The sequence below is a fragment of the Caretta caretta genome, chromosome 15 (assembly GCF_965140235.1).
Source record: "Caretta caretta isolate rCarCar2 chromosome 15, rCarCar1.hap1, whole genome shotgun sequence".
Lineage (NCBI taxonomy): Eukaryota > Metazoa > Chordata > Testudines > Cheloniidae > Caretta > Caretta caretta.
Genome location: NC_134220.1, coordinates 8,645,849 through 8,671,054, shown reverse-complemented (window position 1 = coordinate 8,671,054; position 25,206 = coordinate 8,645,849). Strand labels below are relative to the sequence as shown.

The 25,206-nt window shown below is 40.4% G+C and overlaps 1 protein-coding gene across 3 annotated transcripts in view; it reads right to left on the bottom strand.

Moving 5' to 3' along the window:
- The window catches only part of FBXW8 (F-box and WD repeat domain containing 8), a 62,249-nt gene that overhangs the window by 14,352 nt on the left and 22,691 nt on the right, over positions 1-25,206 (bottom strand). For all 3 annotated transcript variants that reach the window (XR_007352830.2, XM_048821409.2, XM_048821410.2), the window contains exons 5-7: positions 20,749-20,906; positions 12,287-12,483; positions 9,559-9,768 (exon numbers count right to left, since the gene is read on the bottom strand). Coding sequence is in view for 2 of the 3 variants with exons in the window: in XM_048821409.2 (XP_048677366.1) it covers positions 9,559-9,768; positions 12,287-12,483; positions 20,749-20,906 (565 nt within the window). In the remaining variant the exon portion in view is untranslated. The remainder of the gene's footprint in view (positions 1-9,558; positions 9,769-12,286; positions 12,484-20,748; positions 20,907-25,206) is intronic.

The following is a 25,206-nucleotide window of genomic DNA, read 5'->3' as shown; positions in this document are numbered from 1 at the left end:
CTCTTTCCACTCTCTAGCTCCCCTCTTTTTTTAGGGATTTGTTTATGTTACATATATATGTTTTTCTGCCCTACTGGCTCGTCTGCAAAAAGGTGCTCTTCAGTGTTATTAGCACATATTTTCACCTTTTCCTTGCGCAACGTAAGATTTACATTTTTTTAAACCCATCCCTTTTGCTTTTACTGTTTCTCTGTCTACCAAGCTTCAAACCAGAATACAATTTTATACCAGAATCAAAAATTCTTAAAAAGAAGGAGGTTATAAATGAGATGACAACACAATTTTGAAGCTGCTGTAACACTTCTGGTGAGCTCTGCTGTAATACCCTAAAGTAACTAGGATTTTCTTTATAAAGGCCAAGGATAAAGAATGAAAATATCTGGTCACTTGGGAGTCAAAATAAGGGTCTCCATGTTAAAGGGCAAACAAAGCATAAAGTCTCTAGGAGGTTTATAATCTTATAATGCACACTGCAAACGGATTAGCCTTTTAAAGACACTTATAATACTATAATGGACGCACAAGGCTAGTGACCTAATGGGTGCAAATCTGGTAAAGATAAGTGAACCTAGAGCGTCTGGGTGTGAAATGGGGTACCCGAAGATAATACCCTACTGAGGTACCCCCTTCTTCCAACAGCCCTCTTGGGGCAAAATGGGTGAATGGCATGATGTCAAAGCAGATAGATAGACAGATCTGTGTGTGTGTGTGTGTGTATATATATATATATATATAAAACTGGAACACACAGACAATGTATATAACATATATATATATATATAATGACCTAAAAAAAAAAAAAACACAAAAATCAAAATCTTTACCTACTAACAGTTTTCAAATGCAAAAGTTAAGTTACTGGATGAGAGTCAAGTGATCTTCCAGAATGTTTAATAATTCAGCAAGGCAGAAATATCCAAAGAGTACCTTTACCATTACGTTTAGTTAAAGACCACAGAGATTAGAAAACACATTATCCATCTCAGAGGCGATTCTTTCCATGTTACAAGTCCCTTAACGACCTTTACCATCTCTCCCCCGCGCGCTCTCTCTCTTTTAATAAGGCTGAGCAAATGGGACTTCATTTTATCTGACTGCCACAGACTAGTGATATTAATTATTCATGCTCCTACTCTCCCTTTTGTTAAAGCGGTGCATTAGACTAATTTCCCTCTTTGTTGCATGAGCTGGGCGAGTCTCAGTCTGTGGCAACTGTTCTCAGAGAGATGTGCTGAGAAACAGGCTCACAGACTTATTAGAAGGAATGAAGGAGGGTGGGAGAAAGAGAATGGAAAACTTACTGTAGTTAGGAAACTTTAAATCAGCAGGTGTGTGGAAATTTAAAAAAAATGCAGTCCAAGAACCTAACAGAGAGAATACCAAATTAACAGACAAAAAATTTACAGCTTCTGTAGCCAGATCAACTTCTGCTGTGAGCTTTGTTAGATCTTATAGCTTAGTAAGGTCCAGCATGGCATAAATACTTTGGATGAGACACTTCCAAAAAAACACAAACCAAACCAAAAAAAAACAAAACCCAACCCAGGTGCTGAAGAAAATGGTGTTGATGGAACTCTTCCATGCACATCCAACATCCCAGCATGGGGCTAGGGATACTATGCTGCTGGAGATGACATTTTTTGGATGGGACATAAAACAGAGTCCCCAAGCACTTATCAAAGAGCCTGCAGTACTTTTCACAAGAGCAGGGGTATTCACCCCAGTGTCCTGGCTAACAGCCAACTCAGGCAATTGCATTGTGAAATAGCTGGATTTGCTCTGTAGGGAGTTATGTTTTTTCTTCTTGCCCTAAGCTACCGTATTTTGTTGCCAGTAACACCCCCAAGAAGTGGCTTCCTTTCAGCAGTGGGTGAAAGGATCTTTATACATATAAGAGGCACTATGTAACCATCAATAAATAATAATAAGGAAAAGGTGTAATAATGGTCAACAATGTACTGAAATCATTGGTCTCTTCACTACGGAACAACATACTGGGCACACGTTCCTGGAACATCTTAACTTTCCTTTCATTTGAATGGACATATCTAAGAATAATGATCCTTAGCACTTACAGAGCTGTGCTAAGGTCTCAAAGTGCTTTACACAAGACACGTGACATTACCCTATTTTACAGAGTGGGAAAATGAGGAACAGAGAAAAATTACACGACTTGCCCAAAGTCACAAAAGGACTCAGTACCAGAGTTGGGAATAGAATGTACATAATTTTATCCTCAATTCTGTGGCTTATCCACTGGATTACACTACACACATTGCCTGCATACACCAATATTCTCTAAGCAATAAGGAGGTTCATGGAATTGCCAGTCAGCCATAGCTTCCTTTAAGAAAAGAACAGAACTTACGAGGATTTTTTTTTTCTTAAATCCATGGGTCAAGAGACATTCAACCTACATGCCATCTACAACAGTGGACACAGCTATATCACACATGCTTGATTCATCAAGTTAAGCTTAGCCCCTGGTGGTCGCTACTGCAAGTTCTGAATTTTATTTCTAAGAAGCATGTGGGAAAAAGTATAAAAAGTTTACAGGCCCTAGGGGGACAGTTTGCTGGTGTAAATGTACCAAACTGTTACAGTGGCCACTGTAAACACAACACACAGTATAGCAACATAGGAAATTTGACTATTAACAAATGCAAGGTCAGCATATTGATACTCGTACACAGAGACAAGTGTACTGGCTCCATAAATTTAAAGATGAGCTAAGATTTAAGAAGAGCAGATGGGGGGAGGGGGGGGATCAGAAAGAGAGCCAGAGATAAAAAGAGTAAATCATACACAAAACAGCCAGTTTAAAAAAAAAGAAGTGGTTAATATACATGAATAATGGATGTTTGATTTAAAAGCAGTTTACTCCAATATGATGTAATTTTTGACAATCAGCCAGAGAGACTATTTTGCAAGTCTTTGCCAGATATAAGTCATTGTGCAGAAGTGGTAACACAACCATGTCTGTGAGCATGTGGAAAATTGACTTTCCTGCCATCCCAAAGGTGACTTCACGCTGGCGAACAGAAACTTTTATCTCAGGTGCACTTAGCTGTGCTCCCCAGCCATAAGTAGTGCTCAAAGGGCCAGCTCAGAGAATCCATGAAAGCATTGTTCGGATTCATCTAAAAGGTCTGCAGCGTTCCCAGCAGTGCAAGAGTCAGGTCTCTTGCACAGTGCTGTTTACAGAATCCTCCAAATACTTATGGCCTGCCATATAAATTACCTATGAAGCTATAAACAATTAAATGTAGGTTTATTTTTCCTTCTAAGTTTTTATTTGAATAGAATCAAAGCTGGTAGCATGAAGCAGAGCCAGACATGGTGCAGGCAGGCAGTGTACGAGCTTCAGCAACACAACTCTGCCAATGCACCTGCAACCCCTGCTGTTCCAGTACTGGACCCTTCCTGAGCAGGGACTGCCAATCATCCAGCATTGTGCCAAACTTGATGGTTCTGTGATGTGGACAGATGTCTGCTCGAGACTGGAATGAGGTCAGCAAAACTCATTTAACTTGTGGCTGAAGACTGATGTACAAAGGAGCCAGGGGTGAAAGGATATGGTTTGCCCACTAAACCATCTACCCTATAGAAAAAAAAACACTATTTTATCCCCCCTCCTGCCCGGTTAAATTAGGATGGGTAATATGAAGGCAAGTTGGTCCTCAAAATGGAATGAATTATTTCCCTGGCTTTCCAGATAATCTCCTTAAATATTCATGATGCATCCTAAGGGCAACATTTTCAAAACCTGAGATACTTGTCTAAGCATTGTGCCAAGTCTCAATGCCGGCATATAAAAAGCGGCTTGTCGTTTTCATTAGGAAACATATATTTTGCATAATTTTTATAAAAAGTTGCAAAAATGAATGGCTCTTTCAATTTAGTAAACAACTCACAAGTTTGCAATGGAAAATCATGGAGGCAGATTCAATTATTCTTGGGCAAGATACTGGTTAACTACTATATTGCGAATGTTTACACACTGAGGTATTCCTGACTTAAGTCATTCATCTTAGCAGTACTAGGATGTTACACATGACTTATGAGGAGAGGCTGAGGGAACTGGGATTGTTTAGTCTGCGGAAGAGAAGAATGAGGGGGGATTTGATAGCTGCTTTCAACTACCTGAAAGGGGGTTCCAAAGAGGATGGATCTAGACTGTTCTCAGTGGTAGCTGATGACAGAACGAGGAGTAATGGTCGCAAGTTGCAGTGGGGGAGGTTTAGGTTGGATATTAGGAAAAACTTTTTCACTAGGAGGGTGGTGAAACACTGGAATGCATTACCTAGGGAGATGGTGGAATCTCCTTCCTTAGAAGTTTTTAAGGTCAGGCTTGATAAAGACCTGGCTGGGATGATTTAATTGGGGATTGGTCCAGCTTTGAGCAGCGGGTTGGACTAGATGACCTCCTGAGGTCCCTTCCAACCCTGAGATTCTAGGATTCTATGATACATAGGAATCAATACTAAATAACAAAAAAGAAAACTAATATTTTAATAGTGCTTTTCATCCCAAAAGTTACCCCGACACTTTACAATATAAGACCCAGCTCTTGCAACTGGACCCACTTCGGCAGACACCTGTGCTCATGTGGATTCACTTGCAGGACCTTTCATCCATGACTGAAATGCAATCACTTCCAGGGTGAAACAGCAGCTGTTTAACAACATGTCAACATGGACAGGTAGTGAAAAAAGGGACCTTATGTAACTGAAACTGCATGGAGCACTTAGGTAGCCAATGGCAAAAGTAAATGTATAGCAAAAGCTAAAACAGCAGCTTTATAAAGCTGGCCAGCAGGCCTCAGGATGCCAGCTCCAATGCCATCACTGAAAAGGAACAGGAACAGGGGATTAAAAACTGGCCAGTTTATTAGTATGCCGATTTTAAAGCTGACATGTAAAGAAAAAACAATGGGCTTGTGTTTCTTTGCTTTTTAAGGATGGATAAAGAAGGCCTAAGAGGTTTTAGGCAAACAAAGCATTTTTTGTACCTTTAAAAAAAAAAAACAACATTAGAACTTCAGGACTTGTTCTCCCTAGAAGACCTGGTAACCAAAGGCCTAGTGAAACTGACACCAGAAGAGACACTGAAAGCTAATCAAATAATTAAGGAAGTTAATTTTGGTCCAACATCTTTTTAAAAAATGCCCCTCCCCCTCACATGCACAGAACCAAAGCCACCCCAGTTTAAATCTACTGACTTTAATGGAGTTACACTAGGGAAGAATTTGACCCATTATGCTTAAAACCATTCCTCACACCTCTGAATTCCATGGACTGTGGAGCACTCTGGCAGCGTCTAGATATGTCAGAGAGAGTATTTCTGGAAAGCAGTACATTCTGCATTGGCCTGTTACTGCCAAAAGGTTCAATATTAAAGAAAAAATTAACATTGAGCGATTAGTGGCCAAAAATACTCCCACAAAAATTGCCACGATCTAATAATCTAGAGCACACTGCCCATGAAATAAAATGGTATGCAGCTTTTATACTGGAATGATATAGCTATTAGAAAACAGCACTGGAATTCACTATCAATAGGTTTCTGAGATCTAAAGCTCTTCTAGAGACAGACCATCAACTTGTGACTCAAGTAATCAACCAATGCAAAGTCCCTTCACGTCTGTGTGTGGGGAATAATTATCATAATAGACATTAGTAATTAATTTCCGGCGTGATGTCAGCTGGTGTAGCAATGCCAAGCAAGCGTCCTTGTCAAGCATACCCCAGCCGTCTGGACTACTTCAGTCACATTGCCCTGATTAGGATGCGCGCTGATGCACTCTTAATACAATCTGCCATCAAATGCCAAATACTTCAGAACTAAATTAGGAAATATGTCCGACTCCACAGAATGATGCTAAGGACTCTAAGTGGATTTCTCTATTCCTTTATGAGGCACAAAGGCGATAGCCGATGTAATGGTCTTGAATGAGGCAATTCTATCTTCTAACCTCCCACCTCTGTGGGGAAAAATATTGGATTAGGATGGCAAAGGAATTAATAAAGACAGTATAGCCTCATAGCATCTCTCACCCCTAGAGGTATTTATGGCTCTTTCAGTGTTTTATGTATGAAAAGGGAATTTTAAGGGGAGATTAGATGCAGATTTACATCAACAGTGGAACTAGACAGAAAGAAAGCTGCCCCATTCTATTTGGTTGTCAAATGGGGAAAAAAGTGATAGAACTGCACTTGTGCACCACTTGCCACAGTTCCCACCCCAGCAACAACCCCTTTGCTCCATGCCCCACCTTACCTTCCCCCAGGAGTTGCTGTTCTCTTTTTCCCCTTTTCCTACTAACTCACTACAAAGCTGAGTAGAAGCAATGGAATAAAATTAATCTGTGGACAATTTAGACAGGAAAAAGAACCAGGAAAGATTTCTTAACAATGAGATCTATTAACTGAGGAACAACATCCCAAGGGAAGTGACAGAAACCCCATTGCCTAAGTCATTTAAAACGGTACTGGGAAAAGCCCTAGACACTTCGGCTATATAAGGAATAATCTGTACACTATCAGTGAGATGGAATTAATACCTCATAGGTCTTTTCAATCTAACTTCTGTGATATTCAACCATAATGAACACACACAGTAGCTGGATGTTTCCAGTAAAGACATCAGCATTAACTTAATTTAAAACATTTAATTGCTCTTCGTGCAGTTTCAGAATTAACACTCCACTGAAATGAATGAGGCAATTCACACTATTCAGAGCTACTGTTTCAGTCTGTCTGCAGACTCTGGAAGACCGTCCTGTTCTGATTCACATTTGGAAAAAAAAATTACCACCAGAAGAACTAGGAGTTTTTTTCCAAGTGAAAGTTTAAATTTTATTGTAAAATATTTGACATATTATGCCCACACTGCAACACAAAGTTTCTGTGGTGCGTATGTCCAGTGGACTAATCTAGACACTAGGTCAAGAAAAAAAAAATCAATATTTTATGATGTAGCTAATGATATATGTCAATCTCACTGAAAAATTAAAAGCGTTCCCTGTTAAATCTCAATAGTTCTAAAAGCTGTAGAACTTGACCGAGCCATCAGCTTTTTAAGCATAGATGCAGTACAGTTGAAAAAACGGAAACTGCAGCTTATCAACTCTGCCATTGCCAAAAGATGCTTATGAAGGTAGCAGAATGCATTATAGAGGGCTTCAGACACACGAAGATTATTTATCCATCCCCTAAAGCAACATCTCACCATTCTTATAGGCTTGGAAGTAACTTCGCTCAAATACGGTCATGAAAAAAAATAGGGTTCTCCAAGGATTGCACAAGCAGGGTTTGACTCATTACTTAGGATGCCTCAGGTAGGTTTATTTTTGAAAAGAAAATAATTCCACCCGGAGGACTGAAGCAGTAGAAGATACAGATCTCTCTCTTGCAGCTGGGGAGTAGCAAATATAATACTTACAGAAGCTAGCATGAGCCTTTTGACTAAGGGCATGTCTACACATACAGAGCTGCAGCTGCACCAATGTTCTATGCCTATAGGAGAGAGCTCTCCCGTTGGCATAATGAAACCACCTCCGCAAGCAGCGGTAGCTATGTTAGCAGGAGAAGCTCTCCCGCCAACATAGTGCTGTCCAAACTGGTGCTTATGTCGGTGTAACTTACATCGCTCAAGAGGGTGGTTTATTCACACCCTGAGCGACATAAATTATGCCAACATAAGCTGTAGTGTAGACAGTGCTTAAAATTACCAAAGTCACTGAAACAAATACTGAAAGTTCATGTAAGCCTCAGAGCAGTGTGTTAAGAAACTGACCTCCCACTCCATCCACACAAAGCAAAAAAAGAAAGAAAGAATTCCTTTGGCCTTTGTTAACTATACAAAGAGACCTGGGTTTTCCCATTTGAAGTTCTGACCCTAAGAACCACTCAATGCCAACTGGTAAAGGTTCAATGTTGCGTAGCAGCAACTCCTACGAAGCCTGATAAACTCACTACACCCAACACACTGCTGTCATAGTATTTATCTATAAAGACTGTCATGTGAGATCTTAAATGAAAGCCAGGATCATGCTGGTCATTAATATAATTGTGAAATGTACGTATTGATTATATTTAAAAGTTCTATCTATATACTGAAAATGTGTCCTTATAGTTTCTTTCAAGATATGATTTCCCACCAGAGGTGAAGAACTGATTTTGCCAGACAAAGGGATGTATGTTTATATGTCTGCCAAGGCTCATATGTAGATAAAGCACTGTAAGCCAAACACAATGAAACCTATATTTGCATTTCAGGTCAACACAAGGATATGACAACTTGGAGCCAGCATACCGGAGAACAAACAACAGGGGGCCATCCTGACTCTGGGGTCAAAACTATGAGTTTGGGGAAATATAAGGAGAAGCAAAAGCCATTTTGGTATCCATTTACTGAGGAAACCCTCTGTACGGTGGAGAATATTCCTGAAAACTTGGATCCTGGTATTGACTGAAAACCAGTAGCTCTCAAAAGACTGAATTCTTAGGAGAAAATCTACTTTATAAAATAGGAAAGGTTTTTAATGTGTGTACCACACGCAAAGCGGAGATTCCCAGAGACAATCTGGGTACACTGAAAAAACGTTGGGGAAACTGGCAGTTTATTGCATCATTACCACCATTTGGAATTACAAACTGTGACTAACCGGTGCATATATTTTACCTGCTTTAACCTCTCAATAACTCTCATTTCCTTTTCTTAGCTAATAAACCTTTAGTTAGTTTTTGACAGAACTGGCTACTAGTGTTGTCTTTGGCGTAAGATCTAGCATGCAACTTGACGTGGATGAGTGACTGGTCTCTTGGGACTGGGAGTAACCTGATGTAGTGTGATTTTTGGTTTAAGTTACCTTTTATCATGAAGTCAGTTTGTTTGGGTGGCAAAATAGAATAGAGAGTCTAAGGTGGACTGTCTGTGAGTCCATGGTAAAACTGGTATAGTGATCCAGGAGTTCACATTTGTCACTAGATTAGTGAACTCTAATTATAGAACATACCACCAGTCTGGGGTGTCTGCCCTGTTTTCTGACCATGTACCCTGAGGCAGGCACTCTTAGTCATGAGCCACTCCACACAGCATGACAATACTGGTTCTGCTGCCACTCATTATTCTGTCTCAGTGTCTCTTAAATCTTAATCTTTGTTAATAAAAAGCATTTATTTTCACTGCAAGTAGATTACAGTGCTGCTATAAAGGACCTGATCGAAGTTGTGCCAGTCAAGCTGTGAATACTCTGTCTTGTTGGGAGCAGCTTACCTGGTAATTACTATGAATGTCCAGTGATGGGCTGGAGACTGCAGGGAGTGCTCTGAGGACACGGGGGTTAGTGGGTACCTAGCAATAGCCTGTACCATGAGGGTGAGGTCTGCGGAAACCTGCAAGTCAGTGCTTGTGGCGCCAGAGACCACTGGTTTCAGCAAGGTGAACCATACCAGACTGTTTCACGCTAAGGTGAGGTACACAACCCTGAGTACCCCTGGGAAGCGACAAAGAAATTTACTGTTACATGACTCAAAAGGCTTGCTACTTAAATACCTTGTTGGTCTCATTCAACAGCCAGCCAAAGCCCTTTACTCCAAAGGCTGCCTCACTGGCAGATACATCTAGACATGTGACAGGCTGGCCATATACAGAATGGAGAACTTTGCCCGGCTCTTCTGCTTTCAGGAGGTAGACCATATCTTCAGCAGCTGCTATGGTCACTGGACTCCCAACAACATCTGGAACCAGGTGGAGAAAGTTGACCTACAACAGCACAGACATTTCTTAGTTTTTTTACACTTCAGTTGAAAATTCCCTTACATTGTCATCAGAAATACATGGCATGGCCATACGCTAAACAGGGCTCTTTAGTAAACAAATTAACACACAGCTCCATAGGTGGCTAGTATCTAAAACCACCTTCTTGGAACCAAGTTTGTTTGTTTTGGTTTTTTTTTAAACTGGTGTTTGATTTTTGGTCTATTTGAATTTTAGAAGTTTGACTCCTACAACAGAATACTACTACATAGAACACCCTTCATCTAAGGCTTTCAGGATGTGCACATTTATTAAAGAAGAAAAATTATTCATTAAAGAATTATTCATTAAGTCTCGTAACAGGCCTAGGAAATAGGTACACATGTGACACAAAAGCCCACTGGTGCCAACAGGCAATGGGTTCACAGGTTTCTTCTAGACAGTAGGTAAAACATGTATCTGTCAAAATGTAAATTAACCACTGTAAGCCACTACAATGGAAGCCCCATTTACATGTGAAGTCAACAGGGGGATAGGAAATCAACTGGGAGACAAGAATGAAGACTGAACCACAAGGGGTTGCCCTGTCTCTGGGGTCAGACAAAGAACTTTGGGGAACATAAGAAGAAGGAAAAAAGATACTTTTTTCCCCTGCACCTGGGGAATTAAATGGACAGCACTTTTACATTCATGAAAACAGGCTCTTAACAAGGTCAGCTGAAATGTTGCAAAGGACATTCAGGGTGAGAGAAGTTTCTTGAGACAGATGATTAGCCTGCTACAGTTAAGTTTAGTCTCTAAGATCAGTGTTATAATTTTGTTTTGTGAGTTACCTTTCCGCTTCCATTATCCTTACTCACTATCTCTTAAATCTTAACCTTTGATAATAAACTTACGATTGGTTTCACTATAAATCTATCTCAGTACTGTGACATTATACAGGAGCTGATTCTGAGTTGAACCAAACAGGCTGGTAAGCACACTGTTCCTCTGGGGACAGCTGACCTGGTATTTCTGTCAGTGTTCAGTGGATAAGGGGCTGGATACTACAGGGGAATGCTTCAAAGGGCCTCAGGAACTGTGTTGCACCAATTATTAATCTGCAAGGCAAAGTCAGGGCTGGCAGAGCCCAGAGGAGATTGTTTGGGTGGCTAACAGACTGGAGGTGTCAAGGAGTTACCCAGTTAAGTACAAGCGAGTCTCTTTCCAGCTGGATGCAAGGAGGTGACTCTCAGTCCTGGGCACCTCAAGAACTATTACCACATATTAATAGAGTCATTTCACAGATGGGAAAACTCAAGCACCACGACATTACATCAGGTGATCTGCACAAGGTCACAGTAAGTTAATGGAAGAGCCAGGAATGGAGCCCAGGAGTCCTGACTTTCAGTTCCCTGCTAGAACCATTAAGACCACAGAAATGTTGCTAGGGTAAAGTAATGTGCTGGTGAAACTGATGAGGGGTTCTCACCCTGGCGGTCACACTCGGAGGGGTGGGGGGGTGGATATCATGGTCACTCTGCTTTTCTTATACTGCTAAATGAGAGAGGGGTTGCTGGGATTACCAGTATGGAAAGGGTCAAGAATCCCTGAATAGATAATGGCATGTCATGGTTTCTAATCCAACATTAGAGACAACTGACAATGTCTTCAGTGTTTCTTTCAAATATCAGAAATTGGTATTACATACAGAGGAAGGGGAAAGAATACCGAAGATGGATATCTTTCTGTATAGCCACAGAAAGAAACATGATGGAGCACTTTATAACTACATGACAGGGTGACCCAATTCCAATGGAGTTCTTTCTTTGTTTTAATATTTTACTAGAAAACGTGTCAAAATTGTTGGCTTCTTTGTTCTGTTTTTAAGTATTCTAAGGATGTTTCCATTAAGAGGATGGGGAAGTAGTATTAGGGTTTGTTTAATCAGAACTCTACAGCCATTCGCTGTGCAGCCAGTTTTCTTGTGCTGATCAGAAATCAGAAGAGTTATACTTTAATACGCTCATTTCCTCCCTCACACCATTTAACAGACTTGGCCCATAATAAACTTTGGATTTTTAAAAAAAGATAAAATAGCCTCAGAACTCCATAGACAGAAGGTGTAATCTAAAGAAGCTGTGCAACCGGTTACAGCTTCACAAGTGACAGCATTAGCTAGCTTGTGATATCCTGCCTCAGAACTAATCAGCTAGTGTTGATCTGAAATTCTATGTGAGAAAACCTTGATCTACAAATGAGCCAACTTAGTTTAATGTTGACAAAAAATAATTAAAAAACAACAAAACCTCCCACACCATATGGGCTCAGCTTCATTTTCACTTGTGGTTTAGGCCAGGATTTCATCCTGGCTCTTCAGGGATGAAAGACATGCATTAACTCACTGCAATACCAGCTAGCTGCTAATGCTCTCACATAGTTCATGCAACATCCTTTTAAGGTCATTGTAAGATCCCTCTTGACCAGAAAGAATTAGGAGATCTGGAACACCTGGAACCAAACTGACCAGCCGGAAAATACTCACCAATTTCTGGATTTCAAACTGTGCAGTAGTTTTCCAGTATCCCCTGTCATCAGGGCTTTCCACCTTGACCTGGAAGCCAGATGCAGTTGCTATGGCTGCACCCTCCAAGCCAAGGGCCAAAGCCTGTATCCTTTGATTGTGCTGGTAATGATGGATAGGTTCACGCCCTATCATGAGACTCCAAACATTAACAGTCCCTGCATATAAAAGGCAAAACAAATGATTCTGTGTTACCCTATTTAATAATCAAAAGTCGCTTGAGGATGGCAGTTTCTGTGTATTAGTGAAATGGGTTGATACAAAGGAGGCAGGTTCTGGAGCACCTTCAAGACTCAATCCCTACGGCCATGAGAGCTCCAGCACACTACGAAGTAGTGCAAAGTGGGCTCTAGTGGGGTAATAACTGTTCTTTCCCTGAGCAAGCCTTTCCCTGAGCAAGCCTTAGACTTTCAGAGAACATTGGTCTGTGCCTTAACCCTGCTCCTCTCCAGGCACCAGGGATGGAACAGACCATTTGCCAGAACACAAGGAGTTCCAAAGAAGAGCTGCGAATATAAGACTTATCTACTGTACACTTACCCTCACTTAATGGCAAGGAACTATCAAGGAGAAGCCAGGTTAAATGCTTCAAATGACCTCCCCCTCACATTCTCTCACTCAAAGTGTCTTTGAATAGTTTTGGATTGTGCACAAGGGGACAGGATGGGAGATTTCAGTGCCCTTCTAAAAGTGGAATCGAGGGTCTTGTCCTAGCAGGGCAGTTACATATAGCTTGCAACCAAACACTTAAATCCCAAATCTTGATGCTTCGAGAATGGGGGAAATGTGGAGAAGACTGTTGTTTTTTGAAAGCTAACGAGCACAGTATCCCAGGCTTGGGAAATGGAATGCTGCTCCTTTCAGTGGTACAGACCAGTAGGTAACAGGTTGGCAATTGCACTGGCTTGCGGTATAAATCAAAAGAATTCCACTTAAAAAGTAAAGTACATAAAGTCAAGAGCTTTAATTTCAATTTACAAGAGTAAACTGGAGTTGTTAGTGTACTACAGATCAGCAGGGCTGAACACACAAAGTGAGTTAGAGCTCACTCCCAAGCTACCCCTGCATTGAAACGGAGCAGCAATTCTTCAGTCTTACAGACAGCATCAGAGCTGGAGAAGCCTTCCCTCTACTTGAGCATGGCCATTAATGATGAAATGATTAATGGTGGCTACTACTTCAAAAGGAGACATAAAAGCTCTGACAAGCAGCTGTGGACAGGCACCCATGCCAGTTTGCAAACGCCTTTCCTGCGTCCCAAAGGAGGTAAAACGAGAGTGTGGTAATGAAACTGCTCATAGTGGAAATGGTATCTAAATGAGTTTAAATTGATTTATGTTCGCTTTTGTAAAGATTATTTGGTATCTTGAAAGTGCTACCACTATAAAATAATGCAGACAATCCTTAAGGCCTCTGTCTAATGGCACTCCCGGAGAATATTTATATTCCTCGTCATGGGAATGAGAACCATAATGGAGACCATTTTTGTTTTATTAGGGATGCATATTTAAATTAATCTGCTATTTGCCTAAATAGTTAGCCGCCTCTGTTTGTGTGCACAAAGCCAAAACTGCAATTAGGCTTCCATTAAAAAAATAAGTCCCAACTAAAACTGTCCCGGTGGAGTCGTAAGGGCTCGGAGCAGAACTTTCCAAAATTACTTCTTAGCTGAATGGTAATTATGTTAATTGCTTGAAAGGTAAATAACTGCTGAACTGGTTTTGAAAAATAGAACATTAGCACATGCCACACCCATGCTTAAAACAAGTTAACAGGTTTAAATGGATGGTGTAGACTATTGTTTACTTTGGGGACTGTAGCTTGTGCATCACAGAGACTTAAGGCTTTTGTGATTTTTTTTACCTCACTTTATAGTGGACAGCAGGTCCACATCTCCAAACTGGCACAACAGGGCTCAAGTCTGATCTCAGGCACTTTAGATCAGCTACTGAGTATGCCAATATTGTGAGTAGTTGAGTTTTCAAGAAAGGAAGAGGTACATATTTCTGAGTACCCGAACTGGACCTTTAATTAGATCTAATCTGTTTCATTTGTAAACTTATCTGGGCAGGGTCCTGTGTTCATATTTTTCTGCTGAACACCTACTCCACTTTTGGCACTCTACAAACAAGAGCACTGAAATACTGCTCAGAGAAGAGTATAAAAATAGAAACAGAAAGTGAATTGCTTCTCTCTTCACAAAAGAAATACGTTTTGCCTTAAACTTTGGGGTTTCTGCAAGACAGCATGAAATAAGCCCATCACACAGAAGCCTGTTCTAGCCCATGAATAAAATGGAGAACTCTGGGATTCAGTGTTTTGGTCTCAGAGTTTGAGAAGCAAAAACCATTTCATTAGAAAGTTTATGGCACATGGTATCCATTAAAACCAGAAAAGGAGCTCTGATTATGAGCTGCAATTAAACATACATAGTATAAAAACAATCTCATGTAACCAATCTTCAATGTACATAGCATTTTACCAAATATTTAAAAGACAAAGTCCCTGCCCCAAGACACTTACATTCCAAGTCAGAAAAATAAAATGCACAGAATACCAGTTCCAGCACAAGGGGGTGTGCAGACATCATTGGGAAGATCAGAGAATGAAGGTTTTATGAAGATATGGGATTCCATGTTTGTTTTAAACTGCCAAGCCAAGAACAGAAGATGACGGAGGCAGCAGTTTGGAGGGCGAATGCAGAACAATATAGGGAGCAAGAGCTGCCTGGTATTTTCTTTCATTATGAGTGAAGTGAATATCATGTGCACACAACAGCGTGTGATGTCTGAGAAACAAGTATAGGGCTTGCTTGGTTCCAGGGAACAGTTAGAAAACGCCTCCCTCAGGGGCACCAACAGGTATGGATTATATAAGCGGTGTTGCTATGAAGCAAAGAAATGTGAGTGCAGGTCCTTCCACTCCAAAGCACCAGAGAATTAATTAATTAATGGGCAAGTCAGCCTTTGCTTTATTCACTCACATTGTATTTGATGGGACAAAATGGGGAAAAGCCATTTTTATAGCTGAAATTATCTGTGTTGAGATAACACACATTGTAAAGAAATATTTTAAATATATATATGTATTAAAAGCATAGGATTTGTCAGGGTGGATGAGATCATTGATCTACCCAGTCTGTCTTCCTGCCTCCAACAGTGGCCAATATTTCATTCCCACACAAAAAGCTTTGCTAAGGTGAAGTTAAGGTTGCAAGCACACAGCAGTGTTTGAGGACATATTAACTTCCAAGAACATTATAGTTTAAAAAATAAAAATCCATCAAATGTTAGAAACACACAAAATTGTGAGTAAGAATGGCACTTCCACAACAAGCCAGAGTCACACCACAATCTTAACTCTGCTCCATTGGAGCTGTGACAGTGCAGTATTCTCAGACTGACTGAGTAACTACTGCGCATTTACTTTCCTTTCTGGCTTAAGGAGACAGATGTTCAGTTGGATTGTCTAAGTGCGAGGAGTCAGTTACGAGCAAGATGGTGCAGCTATTGATTTGTGATATTACAATCACTGCATTTGCACTTCCTGATGATCACTTAGTATTAACATCCACTTGCTGCATTATGCCTCGGACTGTAAGTGGTTTGGGGCACAGACTGTCTTTTACTCTGTTTGTACAGGGCCTCACACAATGCAGCCCTGATTCAGACTGAGGCCTTTACATGCTTATTTAGAACCAGACAACTACATAGGTTTTTCCCGGAGTAAGAACTTGAGTGAGATGCTCCCCATTAGCAATGGAAGCTTCCCACGCAATTAGTTTTATATTTAGTTTCAAATATATTTGTCTCTGGTGCCAAATACGATGCTTTACCACCATACTAACCTGAACTGTTTTCATATCGATGTTCTAATTTCACGACATGGTAGGTCTGCATAAGCAGACATGCAAAATGATTATCTACATTTTTAAGTGTTACATTGCAACTGTCTACCAGTGCGGGCTTGTCTATGCCAGCAGAGCCCCCTAGTGGAGATGCAGCATAAGCTGACAGAAGTTCTGCCGACATAGTTACACCACCTCCCCAAATGACATTAGTTAAGCTTACAAAAGTGCTCTGCTGTTGGCACAGTTTTATCTTCACAAGGGGCTTTGCTGGCATAGCTATGTTGGCTAGAGAGAGTGATTTTTTCCACAGTCATAGCTGATATAGCTATGCCAGCAAAACTTTGTAGTATAAACTAAGCCTGTACCAGTGTGTGTTGCATCTCCTTGTTAGTAACTAATCAAAACAGGGTATAACTGCCTACTACTGCTACCAGCTAATCGTTAACACATTAGTTTAAGTGGAAATGGACTGTGATTTAAATCTGATGGTACCAGGTTGAAATACTGCTGATGACCCATGCTGGGGATTCACTTAATCAGCTCTTCCTCATTAAGACAATACTGCTAGTGGTTGCTGGTAACCTTGTAGACCGAGATGTAGGCCAGTCTAAATGTACATTATCTTCAAGGATCAAAGCAAGAAAATCATCCATATGATTCCACGTTAGAACAGGGAACCTGGACATTGTGGTGGTGGGGATCTTATTCCCTCACTTCAGCTTCAAAGCAACGCTGCCGGAGCCAATGTGATTTACAGGGAGGTGGGTTTTTTCTTTGTTGAGGTTTTTTGTTTTTCTTTTTTTTTTGGGAGGGGGGTGGAGCGGAGGGAGAGGTTGTGAATGCAATTGTTCCTGTTAATTTTCATCTATTCTGTTTAGGAGCGCAACTCCCACTTTTCCTATCCTGATCCAAGTTAATTTAATGTAAAACTTCTCATTTTTAAATACTGTATTTTATTTTCGATAGGGGAAAACAAGAAAAAAAACAACTGAAAACTCACATTATTATCTGGCATACTAGCTATATTATCTACAAGTATGATATTGCCTGAAATTATACTAATGAAATAAACTATTTAAAAAAACCCCATGTTTCATTAATGGAACTGGCCTGAAGTCTCAAACTTGTTATCTTGAATCCTAGACTTTTGCCAAAAAAAACCCACATGTAGTCTGAAGAGATAAACAGCAAGATCAGATACCATTCAGACGACTAGGGCGAGAAATTAACATTGAATATAATTGGAAAGTTGAGCTTCACATCATGGCTCAGTGAAGCAGGCATAGAACTAGAAGTAAGAAAACTTGGATTCTGTTCCCAGCTCCGTGACTCGCTGGAGTTAATAAACTGATCCTTATCTCCTTTTTCCCATTTGTAAAATGGTTATAATAATACTTGCCCCTTTACTTGGCAACTGCAAAACAGAAGTGACCCTTGGCCAACTAGTTTCAGAAGTTCAGCAGAGAAAACTTGAAATTTCAGTTAATTCCAAATCATCAAAACGTGTGTCTTATTTTTAAAGTGTAAAATCAAAGTTCAATTTACGTACCTTTTACCAATGAAGAGGTACAGTAAATTCACAGCAACATTGACCCAGGCACCCTTCTTCCTTAAAGCGTCTGCAAGCTACACTATTCGGTGTTGTAACTATTTTGTGGCGTGTTTTGGAACTTAGAAGTGTGCTACACATAGACCTGTTCACCAGAACTCTCCATGTCTGATATTATAAATACAGGGTGCTAGGTAGATGAGGGAATGGCTCTGAGAGCCTCTCACTCACCATCTTGCCTACTTAGATATCAGGTTTTCCATTCAAAAGCAGTGCTGCCTCAATTCCTAATAACAGAGCATGCATATAAGCAAGTGCATTCTGATCACTGCAGAAATCACTTTCGTTTGTTCTATACCAACCTATGACAAGTAATTTTAGCTACTGTTGATTAGGTTTCAAAATATTAACATAAATGGAGACAACATTATTTCCCTTCTATACCCACAGACAAACATGACAGCTTAAGTCTTAAAGGTGGTACAAAAAGGATGTTTTCATTTTACACCATAGAAAGTTTCCAAGTCAAACTATGAGAATCTGGGGGAGGGGGGACAGTTAAAGTAGACTTCAGTTCCCCAAAAGCTGTGGCTTACGGCCAAAGTCAGGCAAGCATGGAGCAGATGGAGTCCTGGCAAGGCCGCTACTGTCCCTGCATTAGCAGCATCTGCTCATTACCCAGAACCCTCGCCTGCTTTATCTAATGCTCCAGGAAAAGCATTTTGATTTGATTCATTTCAGTACGGTAACGTGCAACACAATTAGTGGTAAAATCAAACTGGAGGACTGCCAGTGCTGACAATAGGAAACAAGGCAGAAGAAATACGAGGCCAGTGGGTTGGAATTCAAAAACCACAACTGTGGATCAAGTTGCCAAATCTCATTGCCCCAGATGTACATATAGTATGCCTACTGGGCACAGGGCATAGAACTTACATTTTCTCCCAGTACAGTTTTTCTATCTGCCGCTCCTTGCATCTGGTTCCTCTGTGGTTGACTCCCATGGAATACCCCAGGGGTGCAGTCACCAGGACTCACAATCCAACTTTTCTTCAGTGAAGTCAGAGCCAAAGTACACCATAGCATGCAGGCACACATGACTGACAGCCTCTATACAAGATGAACCCTTTGCTTGCTATATTTCTTATGCCTTAGGAACTATTCGCAACTGCTGAACTATACCACATAGTGCTATCAGCAGACGCTAAATAAGCAGAATCTGCCTGTTAGTTCTTCCATGCAATCAGATGTCAGGGACATTACTGCTTGAACTCTTTTGAACTGGGAGAAACTGATGTTATCTCAAGGAGTCTGCTAGCCGTGGATTCTTTGCCTGACAACAAAACCTCCAGCACAATGGTGTTTGGTTTCTCTATATTAGTCAAACTTACAAAACAAAAGGGAGAGAGAGCTGGAAAAGTACATCAGGCACACACTAATTTAGGAAGTTTTTGTCATTTAGATAAAAAAATAATTCTCTTCACTAAACTATAAATATATGCTTTGTTATTCATGTTAGTAAACAACTGCAAAACCATAAAATACGCTAGTGCATTAGGAAACTAAGCTATTCTGACTGAGGCTCTCAAATCAGAATAATCACTGACCTGTCACAAAATCCGTTAAACAATATGCCCAGCAGAGTTAAGACATACAGGTTTACTCATGACAGTTACTTATTCTCACATTGTAACATACAGTTCAACACAAGGACCATGAGACAAACAGATAATTAGACCTGTAGTCACTGGAAAGACTAAAACACAAGCTAATATAAAACCAGAGAACTCTGCTCTCTTCACTGCTTGCACAAACTGGATAGAAAGCCAGAGCTCAAACCACCTTGTGCTAGAATATCCAGTGACTTAAATAACCAAGCTCAATTTATAGATGTTAATCACAACAGGATGGCTGCTGTGAAGAAATATTCCATTAACAGTTTCTGGTGACAACAAACAATGATAGAGTTCACACTGCAACAAATACTATAATCAGAATACTTTGTTTCTATCAGAGGGCTTGTTTGTTTAATTTAAAAAAAATAAATAAATAGATAGATGGATTTGATTTGGCTGTCATACTTAATTTTTGTTCCCATCTGCCAGCTGGTGACATTACAGTGCATCAAAATCAGCACTAATACTGTAAAGCTCTGTAACTTTAACAGGTTTTGGTTCTGACAAGATGAGAGGAACAGGTCTTTCTGATGTCAAATCCCGGGACAAGGCACACGGAGAATAGAGGATACAATGGTGGTTAGCTTTGCTTGGAATACTCCGACAGCAGAATCCCAATTACTTATCCAAGCCTTCTTTTTTCCCATGACCTGCCACCATGTGGCTCTGGTCTAGTCACTCTTTGCCTCAACTCCACATCACTCGCACACATCGGATATATCCTAAATAGCAATAGATTATTAGGATTATAATATATTCCCATTAAACAAACTATTAGGCAATATTTTTTTATTTTACAAGTAAGTGTACATGATAAAATAAGCAACTGGTGTTGCTTACAAAAAGAAACTTTCCTTCTTAGCCACATATTGTAATCCAACAGCAGTGAAAATTAAGGTATCAGTAAAGGAAATGTTCTTTACATATACCCTATGTATATTCTATCCAGGGAATTCAGAGTGAAGATGCAGAATTCTGATTAACCAGGCACTGAAAGTTTAGCCATATTCCCATAAACATGCCTCAGGGTGCTCTAAGAAAAACAAGGCTGTAGGAAGAATATTTTACAGCAAACAATTTATTTGCTTAAGACGGCTTGGTTGGATCACCGCCTGGCAGTCAAACCCTGTGCAGCAGTTCCAGTAGGAATTACACATCAGTTTTAATGGGTGCTATGTTCCAATGCCTCCTAATGCATTTATGGTTATTGGCCAACTTTTTCACATAAAAGCAAGCGTGTGTGGATACAGAGGATTACAGACACACAAAGCTGAGCACAGCTGCTTCATTTTTGTAAAGCTTTTGTTTAAAAAAAAAAAAAGTAGGGAGGAGAGTTGTGGTTACTTACCATCCTCATAAGCCGCTACAGCCAGAGAGCTGTTTATCCTCACAAAGGAGACATGCGGCTGGGGTCCAGGATCAGCAGAGCCATGCACTGGTTCCAGGATGGGGGCCGTGTAGTCCCAGGTGCGGGTGTCCCACAACCTCACATCTCCTGATGTATATCTGGAAGAGCAGGATGTTATTCATTCCAAAAATATTTGAAAAGATTTGGGAAAAGAGCCTTCAAACCAAATCCCGCAGGAATGGGTCTCATTCTGTTTAAGTCCACTGCATGGCAACATCAATAAGACAACTTAGATACTGAGTCTGATTCTCCTCTCACTTACTCTGTTTTATGCTGGCATAAATCCACTCATTTCAATGGAGTTATTCCTAATTTACGCCACTGTTCAATGCAGAATCAGGTCCATTAAGACTTTCAAACAGTCTAGAAATAAATCTATTAAAGTGTTCCCCATTGTGTTAGTGAAATATGGCAACAACATACATTAACTTTCTAGAAGGGGTGTAAGTGGAGATGAGCACAGGGGGGGAAAACAAATGAATCAGTGCTCATTATATCACACTATAGATGGCAAAACCTGTACTGTAGCTTATGAATCAACCCTCTTTTGTCCTTAAGTCCTGCCTTCACTGCAAAAGCCATGTACAGAAATTTTTAATCAACAGCAGTATTTTTACACACACAAAGGACAGACACTGAAAACTGATGTTTTTTGTAGGCACAAGCTTTCCAGTGCCTCATCCATGCATCAAAGTTGCCTGAGTAAAGTCCCTGAAGGCTAACTGATTTGTTCATACAATTAAGTCCTGCCTTCTCACAGAAAGCTCATTTGCTGAAACACGTGACAATCTCTAGTTTTACTCCACTTAAGAATATAAAAAACCTAAACAGGCCTCTCAGATTACACCGGCCATATCTAATAGATGAATTAAGGCCACAAAACTGAGAGTGGCACAGAATCTGACTATATAGGGTGTGTTCTAAGGCACTAACCATACAACTAGAGGGGTGCGGAAAGAGAGTAATGGATGCTGTGTGCAGAGTGGAACAGTCTGCAGAAAGAATGTAAGATGACTATCCCATGTACCAGCTTCCTTACTACTGGGCAAAGTAATGGACTCAATCTGGAATGGAAAAAATAAAGGAATGGTGCACTTTAGTGTTTAATATGGAATCACAGTAGGATTGGAACAGTGAAAGTTCTAAAAACAGTTTCTTTATCTCTTTTTCTATAGTGCTTAGATCCAAACAGTGCTTTACAAATAGAAGACAATCCCCTTTCTCATCAATTTTTACATCCACCCCAATTTTTTGCAGAGGAGTTTCTTTTAGAATAAAATTTTTCATGAGATTGGAAGCTCTTCAGGGCAGAGGACTTGGCTTCTCCTTGTTTATAAAGTGCATAACATGCTTTTTCTGCTATATAAGTAATAAAAATAAATACTACTAATGATAAATGAGAGGAGGGATGGTCTTGTGGTTAAGGCACTGGACATGTCTACACTCGCACTTATGTCAGCAAATCTTTTACATCTCCAGGGTGTGAAAAAAAACACACACACCAAGCAATATAAATTTTGCCAGCATAAGTGCTTGTGTGCACAGCACTGTGTCAGTGGGAGAGCATCTCCCACCGACATAGCTACTGCCCCTTGTTGAGCTGGTTTGATTATGTCAACGGGAGAGCGCTCTCCCGTCAGCACAATGTGGCTACACAAGTGCTCTTACAGCAGCACAGCTGCATCGATACAGCTGTACCACTGTAAGCGTTTAAGTGTAGACATGGCCTAAGACTTGTGAGATCCAAGAAATTCCCAGCTGCTCCACAGATTTACTGAGTGACCTTGGGCAACTCATTTAATCTCTCAGTGCCTCAGTTCCCCATCTTCAAAATGGGGGTAATATAGTTTCCTTTCTCCCATCCTGTTTGTATAGATTATGAGCTCTTCGGGACAGAAACGATGACTTAATTATAAAAAGAAAAGGAGAAAAACTGGCAGCACCCCCACAAACCCCCTCTCCTTGAGCCACTCCCCCCATTTCTGCCAGAAGAGTTGGAGCCAAATGACCAAGGCAGACCGTGCGTGTAGTGGAATGCCTCCAGTAGATACTCCTTGAAGATAAGGGCGCAGCAACTCCACGAACGGAGGTGGAGGGGTGGTGAAACGACTATCTTGTCTCCATGGCCCAAGACACGAAGGCCAAACCTTTCAAAATTGTCCACTGATCTCGACTGTCCAAACCGAGTCACCTTGGGCTGGATTTTCAGAGGTACTGAGAATCTGCAGCTCTCATGGTCTTGAACTGGAGTTGTGGGTGCTCAGCACAACAGGTCTCAAGTTGGACACCCAAAAATCAAGGCACCCAGAATAACTTGCCTCCGGCCTCCTAACAGAAACTCCTGCTAATGGAATTTTCCCACTCAGAAGCAACAAGCGACAGATGCTACAGTTTTTCTTTTAGTAGCAGAATCCTAACTCCGCAGAAAGAGGCACTGGAATTGTGTGTAAATCTTCATCCACTGCATGAGAGAAGCAGGCAGCAGCCAGTATTCACAGCCCCAAGCATTCAAAAATTATAAGTCAGGACCCCCAACTCATGAGATCTGAAAAGTAATGAAGTCTGCATTGTCTTTAATTTCCACTCTATTGTCTGAGCTCTAGGGATTCATGTTTCCAAGCCCCTCTCACCTCCCAAACATGAGGGCTAAAAACTTATCTTATTTTTTAAATGAAAGGTATGATTCTCCTGTAATCACATCACTCCAGGAGCTGGAGCTTTAAGAGATACCACATATTGCTAGAGCTGACAGCACTGAGCAGCAGAATATTTACCTCCATGATTAACCGAAGGAAAAACAGTAGCATCTCTCCCTACACAAATGCATACTTGTTGGCACTTATTCAGATGTGTGAATGTAAAACAAAAGTGCAGGAGACTGGAGTGGGAGGCTGAAGGTTTAAGCAAAATTAGAGGAGGAAAAAAAAGAATTTGATATTTCTAAAAGCACTATGCCTAACTTCTCTATACAGCATGCAAGATAAGCACTCTGCAACTTAAAACATGCTACCACACATTAGAGAATAAAAATAGCTGATTGGTGTTGGATTCCTTAACAGTGAAACTGCAGAGATTCCAGTGTGAAAAGGAGTTTTTAAAACAATGCTTCTTTAATGCTATTCTAAAGGACAATACAGTCTCAATGTTAGCTCCATAAACATTGTTAAAGTATTAGAAGAAAAGAAAAGCAGCTTTTCTACTTAAAGCAATTCATTTTTACATCAAGGGATTGTTGCACACGGCAAAGTTTCAGGTTCATGTGGCTGTTTCGCCTACCATAGGTTGGCTCAGCAGAACAGTACACTGCACAGTAAATAATCTGCTCCTAGATGATAGCAATGCTGGAATTAATCTATTAAAGATTCTCCCACTCCAATAATTTTTAGGGTTCTCATGTAAATATTCTTCTGATGATTTATGCTAAACTGAGAGCACCACAAAATGAAGTCCTTTATACGCAGACTAGATACAGAAACTCTTAAGCCTATTCACACGGTGGCTTCTCTGCTGAGATTGTCAACAAGGATGACAATTAAAGCTCATCTGGACTGCTTTATGCCAGGAAAAAAACCTCTAATTTATTTTTAATAAAGCAATAAATAGGTGCTATTTTCTATGGTATGGGTATCATTCAGCCGTTTTTTATTTTGCCCTTGCTGTTTTGTTGAATTCAGTATCAAATTCATACTCACTTTCCGTGAAACAGAGCCATTTAAACACCTACTCCGTTGAAAATAGTTTACTCTACAAGGCATCCTATGTTAAAGAGTGGCTGAACGTTCTGTATTTGCTCCCCATCCTTGAACACTAGTATTGGCTCACAGTGCATTTCAAGATCCAGTTTCAGATCTCACACACTTTATTCACTCTGTGGTCTTGTTGAAACTTAAGGACCTTTCCTCTAGCTAATTCCCAGCCACACCTATCACTCAACAAGCACCCACTTCCTGTGTCCCGTTCTGCTACTTTGCCAATGGTGATGAGACAGCCTTTGCTTCTGAAGCTCCTGCTAACCAGAAGAGCCCTTACCTACCTCATCACTTAATACTGCTAAAAAATAATGTCTTAATGCCTTTCTCCTACTACTTCTCCTTATTGTAGGATATACTGAACATAACCTTCCATAACTGTATTATTTATTCTGATATTATGTTTGGTAATGCATTTTAATCTCATTTTCACAAAAGATTCAGGCACTCAGAAGTCTAAAATCCATTTAATCTCTTTTGAAAATGGGATTTAGGCTCCTAAATCAGTTAGGCATTGTGACAATCAGTGCAGCAAAGCCTAAATACCTTTAACACTCTACGCCTAACTGACTAGCCCAAGACAAAAAGTGTTACAGTCAAAGTTGAATGCACACCCCATGAATGATTGGTTTTTTTTCCATCTGTTTAC